Below are 9,302 nucleotides of genomic sequence, written 5' to 3'. Positions count from 1 at the left end.
TCTCTCTCCTGGCTCGGCTCGGAACGCTTCCACCTGGACCAGGACACACTGTGACAGACCGGGACAGACCGGGACAGCAGGAGCGGGACCTGCGGGATCAGAGTTCCGGCCGCGCGCTCCCGTCATGCTCGGCGCGGTGAAGATGGAAGGGCACGAGGCTCCGGACTGGAGCGGATACTACAGCGAGGAGGTCGGTCACTGTCCGCGCGCTTTACCGCTGCTGTTAGTGCCAGACCCGGGACCACACACGGGACACATCCGAGACAAAACACGGGCTAAACACGGGGCTATACCAGGCCAAAACACGGGCAAGACTAGGACAAAAAATATGGTCAGACCCGAGCTAAAATCCGTGACAAACCAGAGCCAAAACCCGTGCAAAATACGGGCTAAATTCGGGCCAAACCCCGGGCCAGAGCGCTCCGGATCAGCTGAATTCTTTCTGTGTAGTCTGAGTTGTTGGAGCAGGAGATTACATCTTTAAATATCCTAATGTTTTATAACTTGATTAGTTTCGTTGTTAAAATGTTTAGTTTCGGTTCAGAAGGTTAAAGAAGAGAAGAAACACACAGATGTTATTTTATTTTCCTTTAGCCTGTTTTTAGATTAAATCCATCCAAAAATAGCATTGATAATAATAATAATAATAATAATAATAATAATAATAATAATAATAATAATAATAATAATAATAATCTGTATTTATTAGTTTTTATGACTTCTCGGTTTGATGAATAAAAAGATGAAAGAATGTGATTGATAATCTTTGATAATCATATTTATAGATTAGTTTAAAAGGAGAAGAAAGTCGCTCTGCGGCTGCGCGACAATTAATGTTGAATGAATCATAAGTTTTGTTATTATAATGTTAAAATAAAACCAGATAAATCTGTACACTAACAAACATATTCCGTCCAGAGTTTAAAACATATTATAACTATATGAAAACACATTTAAACCATTCATTATTAAATAAAGAAGGAGCCGCGGATCAGACTCTAAAAATGCGTCTTTTCTAACCGGAGTCTGGCGTCATCACATCTTCACGTTTATTGTTTTATTCATCAAATATTTTGTATTATTATGTTTTAGATTCGGTTTAAAAATGTTAAACTGAAAATAAAAGATGAGAAATCAGGACCATCCCATTCAGTCCAGACTCCGAAACATTTAAAATCAATAAATGAGCCAAATAAACCGAGAATCAGACTCTAAAACTGCGTCTTTTTGAACAGGAGTCTGGTTTATGAAATGTTATTAAAGTAATGAAACTATAATAATATATAATCTTTGAGATCTAAAGACAAATCTCTCCCGTCTGCCCCGTCTGATATCAGACTCTGTTTTTACTCCTAAAGACATATTTAATCATATTTAATCATATTTAATCAGATTTAATCCCACAGTTTCATCTGAAAAGAAAACAAGAGAAACCTGTAAAACCCACATTCAGTCCTTCACCACTTCACCACCACTGTGAATGAATGACAGGAAAGACAGGAAACAGCTGCGGAACACACGCTGTAAAACTGCGTCTTTTTGAACGGGAGTCTGGTGGAAAAGCGCGAGATCAAATCTTTACATTTAATGTTTTATTCATCTTTAGTTTTTGTTATTATGTTTTAGTTTATGTTTTTAAACTTTCCTTTGAAAAGAAGAGCAGAGACAAATGTAGAAAAACACTTTCAGCTCATCAGTCAATCATTCAGTTCGGACTCAAAAACATTTCCATTCAATATAAAAACCCGGAAACCAAACTCTTAAATTGCATCTTTTTTGACCGGAGTTTGGTTTATAAAATGTAAAAATAAAGCAACAATAATCAGACAGTTGTGACGTAATAATAATGTTTATTTATGAGATTCTTTCAGAAAGCTGCAGCTGTGCAGCCCGTGATGGGATGTAAATATTAATATTATATTATTATACCTTTAATATACATATTATACATAATATTTCATATAAAACGTTATGTTTCCTGACGTCACTGCGGTTCAACTGACAAAAAACGAAATAAAATCTGACTGATTTTTAATTAAATTTGTTATAAGTTGTTGATATTAAATTAGAAATATTAATCTGACGTTATTAAATCATCATGTTGTGGCTTTTATAGGCTATTTAAGTTCACATTTTTTATTGTTGAAATAGAAATATTAAAAAATAAATGTTTGTTAGAAAACAGACAGAAAAATTACTCAAAATATGATTTAATAAGATTGAATGTCCTAGATTTTAATCAGTTACTCATGTAGAATATAGGCTGCTTAGATTTTAATATTATAAAATATCAAATAATAAGACTCGAAAAATGATTTCATTTTGGAGAAAATCTGTAGAATTATCAAACATTTAGTCTTTTACTGACATATCTAATAATAAACACACACACACACAGCTATATATATATATATATATATATATATATATATATATATATATATAAAAAATATAACAAACACATATCTGATATAATATTATAAGATATAACAAACAGATATGTAATATAATATCATAACATATAATTATCACATGTGTAATATAATATCATAAGATATAATAATCACATGTGTAATATAATATCATCAGACAGCAGCTGATCAGGATGAAAGAGGACCTCTGGGATCATCATGTTCATCTTTACATCCGTTTCATTTGGTAATGAGGAGCTTTTCAAAGTAAAAGCTTGGGCTTTTATCTCCTAAAATGAGACCTTTATTGTTTAGGGATCAATGACAGATGAAGATGATTTCTTTAATGTTTGAACTCTTTGTTTAGTTTTGATCCATAAATCATGACGGGAAGATTCTGGCCTGAAAATGATCCCAAACATCATTCAGAAATAAAACATCACTTAATAAGATGCATCTTTATTTAAAAAGCATCTTTTAAAAGCAACATGTTGGACACCCAGAGAGACGCAACATTAAACTTTATTCATAAAACATTTAGGGACAAAGGTTTTATACAGAGTGACCTTTAATACACACAGACAGCTACAAACGCAGCAAAGTATTCATAATGATGCTGTCAAAACACAACAGTTGCATGAGTTTTTAACTCTGCAATATAGTTTCATTTCCATACCATCAGCCGAGAGACGTCAGACAGGAAGAGAAGTAATAAACTTTATTTATACAACATTTATTACAGAGAAAATATCAAAACCAACTGAGAAGAGACACGAAATGCCGATAATTTAAAGTTTTTATTCCGTTATTGAGTAAATATGAATATAAGGCGTGTACATCAGTGGTGTTTACGGGGTGGGGGAGGGGGGGGAGCAGCGTGGGCGTCTGTGGCTCGGTGGGAGAACGCTCGCGCGGCCGGCGGTTTGATCCCTGCTGTTTGCAGCGATCTAGATTACATATATATATATATATATATATATATATATATATATATATATATATAGTATATATAATTATTATTATAATTATATATATACTATAACATTTAGTTCCATAATAAACAGAGAGAGACAGAGCTGCTACCCGACTACATATACATATATATATATATATATATATAAGGATATATGGATATATGGAACTATGATAAGGTGTAGGGTGAGAAGATAATTTATTAATCTCTTGTTGCAGCAGCTTTATAAATACCAGACTAAGCTTTTAAAATAATAATTGTTTGCATATTCATATATTTAAAGTTAAAATGTGGAACAGTGAATCTGATGATGTTGTTTACATTAAAAACAATATATTCACTAATAACATGTTGGATTCATGTTAAACTATATTTTCAGACACATAAATATAAATTATTTTTTATAAAAAAAAAATTCTCTGAATCAGTAAACTGCGTGATTGAAACGTTATTTGCCAAATAAAAATGAAATGCGATAATGTTTTAGGTTATTTTATGGTCGCAGCTCGCCATAACATGCAGACACATCGTCAGAGACAGATATCAGAGATTTAATCTACCAGATAAATATAACGGCTGTTTTAGACACGTGCATCTGCTTCATCATAGCCATGTTGTTGTCTTATTATAGCTGATTACTGATATATTGATATATGATTATAGATTAATATGTTGATATCAGCTGGCACATAAGCACTATTACAACTTGTGCAATATTAATAAATATGAATCATGTGTAGGTAGATGGAGCGAGTTTTCAAATGTTAGCTCGGATGTGATTCAGAGAGAAAATGAATGAAAACATCTTAAATCTCAAATCTATCCGTTTATTCACATGAATGAACTTCAGATAATTAGATTGACAAGTGGACTGAAACAGAGCTATAGTCTAGATTTCACGGGGATGCATTGGGGGCATGCCCCCCCCCAATGCTGAGGAGATGTAGATTTGTCCCCCCTTGTTGTGAAAGACAACTATGTCCCCAAGAATATATGTCTATATATCCTTCTTACCGGTACATTTATAACGCTTTCAGACAGGAACTGAGGCTCATTTGGGGTTTTGGGAAGAAGCGTGTCAGCTTTGCTTCATCGGGGGTTAAAGAACACGGCAGGAGACAAATACAGATTGATTAATGTAACACAGTCTCATTCAGATGTCCCCCTCCAACGCTGGAACCAGACCTCCGGTCTTGGTTCAGGCTGCTCATTGTCCCACATTAGGAAGCGGCAGATTTCTCAGACAACTTGTGCTACCAGCTCTAATATGTCTCTCATGTCTTTGAGAATGTGTCATTTTTTTTTATTTGAGTACTTCATAACCCTCACTCTAAGAAAAAATCTGTATAATAAGAGAAAAAGTTCTGGCTTCTTTGCCCAGTAATTAAAAACAGAAAGTATGTGTGTAGCTTCAGTTAAAATACAGATTGGTATCATGTTCTGTTAGGCCTGTTATATACAATTATCTCATAAAAACTGCTCAGTTAGTACATTTCTGAAAACGTTGAAATCAACTTCAAAAACTTTTTTAAAAAATCGACAAAAACGTCACAAGAAAACTACAAAAACTTCCTAAAAAGTGTCACATAAGTTGTAAAAAGCAACAGAAACTTTAAAAAAGTGACAATGTGGACTCCTTTAATCTCCCAAAACCTCCGTGGCCGACTAAAGTTGTCGGAGTACAAATCATACAATTAGAAATCAGAATCAGGTTCTATAGACAATTTCTGTTAAAATATACCAACATAAAACTAGAGAGACTAGTAGAGTTTGGAGTTTGTAAAATAGTATTCAGTTTGGATTTAATGTTTTGGCTTCATATTGCAATATGTCATAGAAGTCTGAAAGGCAAAAAAATGTCTGACTTAAAAAAAAATTCATCTCCAAGAGTGTATGTACGAGTGTATAGTCTATGTAGGAGTGTATGTACGAGTGCATTTACGAGTGTATGTATGAGTGTATGTAGAAGTTTATAGCGTATATGTACGAGTGTATGTACAAGTATATAGAGTATATAGAGTGTATGTACGAGTATATAGAGTGTATAGAGTGTATGTACGAGTGTATGTACGAGTATATAGAGTGTATAGAGTGTATGTACGAGTACATAGAGTGTATAGAGTGTATGTACGAGTGTATGTACGAGTACATAGAGTGTATAGAGTGTATGTACGAGTGTATGTACAAGTATATAGAGTGTATAGAGTGTATGTACGAGTGTATGTACGAATATATAGAGTGTATGTACTAGTGTATAGAGTGTGTGTACAAGTGTATGTACGAGTGTTCATTTATGTATTTATTACTTTTAGCACAGCAAAGTCCATTATACAATAAAGTCTTCTATTCTTCTGCAGGTGTACTCTCCGATGACGAGTGGCGGGATGTCCTCCGGTCTCGGGATGGGCTCCATGTCGGGCTACATGTCCGGCGGCGCCACGGCCGGCTCCTTCAACATGTCGTACGGAGGGACCGGTCTGAGCCCCGGCCAAGTGGGGGGGATGGGCGGCCCGGCCCCGGGAGCCATGTCGGGTCTGGGCGGGGGTGTGGCCTCGATGGGCGGGACCGTGAGCCCGTCGGCGCAGCAGTCGATGGGGCTGAACCTGTACAGCCCCGCCATGAGCCCCGGCGTGGTGTACGGTGGCGGAGGCGGACTGAACCGTGGCCGCGAGAACAAGGCGTTCAGACGGAGCTACCCGCACGCCAAGCCGCCCTACTCCTACATCTCGCTCATCACCATGGCGATCCAGCAGGCGCCCAGCAAGATGCTGACGCTGAGCGAGATCTACCAGTGGATCATGGACCTGTTCCCGTACTACCGGCAGAACCAGCAGCGCTGGCAGAACTCCATCCGCCACTCGCTGTCCTTCAACGACTGCTTCGTCAAGGTGTCGCGCTCGCCGGACAAGCCGGGGAAGGGCTCGTACTGGACGCTGCACCCCGACTCCGGGAACATGTTTGAGAACGGCTGCTATCTGCGCCGCCAGAAGAGGTTCAAGTGCGACAAGAAGATGTCGCCAGCGGCGGGGAAATCCGACAGCAGGAAGGATCCGGGCCGAGCGTCGCCTGGCGGAGACAAACCTCCGGGACTCCTGGACACAGCCGCGCTGCCGTCCTCGCCGCCCGGTCTGGACCTGCGAGGTGGCGTGGGCGTCGGCCCATCGGAGCTGAAGGTGTCGGGCTCGCAGCTGCTGTCCTCGCTGTCGTTGCCACCGCACGCCATGGCGCACGAGTCACAGCTGCATCTGAAAGGAGACCCGCACTACGCCTTCAACCACCCATTCTCCATCAATAACTTAATGTCGTCCTCGGAGCAGCAGCACAAACTGGAGCTGAAGGCCTACGAGGCGCTGCAGTACTCGTCCTACAGCGCTGGCGCCGGGCGCAGCGGCGAGCCACTGGAGGCGTCCTACTACCAGTACCCCAGACCGCTCCTCAACACCTCGTAGTACCCGCTGCACTTCCTGTCTTCTCATGAACTGCTCGTACGCTTAGCTACAGAAAGTTATGCACTGTGATTCGTATGTATTTATTCTCAGACCCAGACAAAATATGAGGATTTATTTTGACAGTGTTCAGCGGGGATCCAGAATGGAAATCCGCAGATTTTAGCAGACTGATCGGGGTGGAGATGTGTTAACAACCTGAGTTTTATTTTAATTTCTTTAAAATCTGTGTCTGTAGATTCCGTTTGGAGCAGAACTTCACTTCGTACCAGTGGCGGTTTTAAACACGTGGTTAACGTTGTGAAACGGTCCCAGTTTGGTTAGGTTAGACACCAAAACTACTGAGTTAAGTTGATAAAAAGATGGAGGTTTGGGTTCAAATCAGACGTGACTTCACTTCCTGAAGGTTCTGTTTGTTCCCTAAAGTTCTTTTCCAACGGGACATGAACACTGGTCTCCTGGGTGAAAGTCCCCCCCCCCCCAGCATTTTTTACGATGATCCTTACCAGGACATTTGGCGCTCTTATACTTCCTCACCTTACTTCCTGTTTTGCTCCCGTCAGAACTACTACTACGGAATTGTTGTGCATAAGTTTTGGTACGATATGTTACGAACTGGTTGATGAGAAGGCGTTGTGTCGAACTCTCTGCATGCAGCCATCCTGGACTTCCTGTCTGACTGTGATGAACCGGATCAACTCGCTGGACTGAACTCTGCACTGTGACCGGACACAAAGACAAACTGACCTCAGGTCTGTGTTCTCCTTTTTCACACTGAGTCTCCATCATCCAGAGTTTAATGTTTGTACCGTACAGAGGTTTAAAGGGCCAGAGGTTTCTGTATGTCAGCGGTTCCCAGCCGACAACAGAGAGATCATCGTGTTAGCAGAAGATGATCCGGGGTTTGCAGGATTGGGTCAGTAAAAAAACAAATCAAAGTTATTCCGTTTACTGTCAAAGAGGAGTGAAGAAACTAAAAATACTGACAAAAAAAATGACAAAAACATCAGTCATCTTGACAAGATGATCAGGTGTTTGCCAGATAGATTTAAACCAGATCCTGAGAACTCAGCAGCTGCATATGTCTATTATATATTTATATTCATTCGTATATCTCGTAGATTACCCCTGAATATTCAACTATAAAGCTGCAACTACTGTTTCTTTTCACTGTGTAAAAAATGACTCAAACTGTTTCATCCATTATCAAAATAATTGGATATTAATTTAATAGTTGACAACTATCTTTGCAGCTGTAGTTGGATATTCCACAAATCGGATCGTCTCACTGTCTAAAACGTGATAATGAAACAAAGATCTTTAATTAGACTGAACGTCTGAGTTGACATATGATTGCATATTTATTCCCCTATAAATCATGACATATAGCCTATTTTGGTATACATTTCAGGCTATTAATAATACCGTTAACCCTCTGAGGTCTAAGGGTATTTTCAGATATCTTCTTAAATGTATCTTTTTAAGGTATTTGTATATAACTGACCCCCATGTGTTTCATATCTCAGCTTTGTTCTGTTTTTAGTGAGACCCTAATCTGTCAGAGCAACGTGTGAAGAGATCATTTGGCGCTAAAGCTGAAACGTTAACGTTGGCTTTTTGAAATTCCTCAAATCTCCTTTGAAAACAAACCTAAACTTATGATGTGTTGTACGAACTGTTTCGGTGCTTGAAATGAGTTTACCAAAGTCTTTAGGTTATATATGATTAAAATAGTAAATAAATGTCTGAAATTAAATTGTATAATATCGCTTTTTGAGTAAGTGAGTGAGTTTTGTCAAACATCGTTTGGATGCGTAAGAGCGTCTTTCGTCCTCAGAGGGTTAATAACAAATAGAATGACATGGATCAGATGTGTTGGGAGAGTTCTGGCCTGTTTCAGACTAAAAACTGTTTAAGTAAATAACATTTGGACTAAATTAATATCCAGGACGATGATTCAATAATGTGGACAGAAAAGGTTTTTAGACGGAGACAGAAACAGTGTCCAGGTTTATAAAGCTGCAACTATTTTATAGTCAATTAGTTTGGATCAATGGAAGAACATATACAGGATAAAACCTTCTGTGTGTGTTGCCGTTCTCAAAACTCCCGTTTAATCTTTAATCTGTAGACAGAAACGTTTTTTAAATGAAGCCAAAAACCCCGACCATACGTACTGGTTCATTAAGCTGCAACTACAAATTTATTTTCATCCTGCCCAGGGACTACGGGTGAAAATTAGCTCTTGAGCTAAAACCTGGTACTATGCATCTCTCCTCTTGAGGTTAATGTTTATTGTACGCTGTCCCTGTTTCTCTAAATAAATAAAAAAAATAAAATAAAATAATTTTCTGGATTAATTAGTCCCCGAATAGTGAACTATTTGCCCTGTTCAGGCACTGATAAAAACAGTTCAAGTTAAAAACATCTGAACGTTAATTTTTTTCCAGGATGATTGATTCATTCAATGAC

The 9,302-nt window shown here is 38.5% G+C and overlaps 1 protein-coding gene across 1 annotated transcript; it reads left to right on the top strand.

Annotated features, from left to right (window-relative positions):
- On the top strand, positions 1–7,146 carry LOC116063165 (forkhead box protein A1-A-like). Its single transcript, XM_031318040.2, has 2 exons — positions 1–190; positions 5,742–7,146. Exons 1-2 carry the CDS (start codon positions 125–127, stop codon positions 6,831–6,833), a joined length of 1,158 nt encoding a protein of 385 aa, XP_031173900.1. The 5' UTR covers positions 1–124; the 3' UTR covers positions 6,834–7,146.
- The last annotated feature ends 2,156 nt before the right edge of the window (positions 7,147–9,302 follow it).

The sequence above is a fragment of the Sander lucioperca genome, chromosome 2, assembly GCF_008315115.2.
Source record: "Sander lucioperca isolate FBNREF2018 chromosome 2, SLUC_FBN_1.2, whole genome shotgun sequence".
NCBI classification, from domain to species: domain Eukaryota; kingdom Metazoa; phylum Chordata; class Actinopteri; order Perciformes; family Percidae; genus Sander; species Sander lucioperca.
The sequence above is the reverse complement of the archived record's forward strand: the minus strand, read 5'-3'. Positions and strand labels throughout refer to the sequence as shown.

Bases quoted from the DNA above. Each gene is read 5' to 3' on its own strand.
- LOC116063165 (XM_031318040.2), top strand. From the start codon at position 125: ATGCTCGGCGCGGTGAAGATGGAAGGGCACGAGGCTCCGGACTGGAGC. The intron at 191-5,741 runs GTCGGTCACTGT...ATTCTTCTGCAG, and splicing joins GCGGATACTACAGCGAGGAG to GTGTACTCTCCGATGACGAG.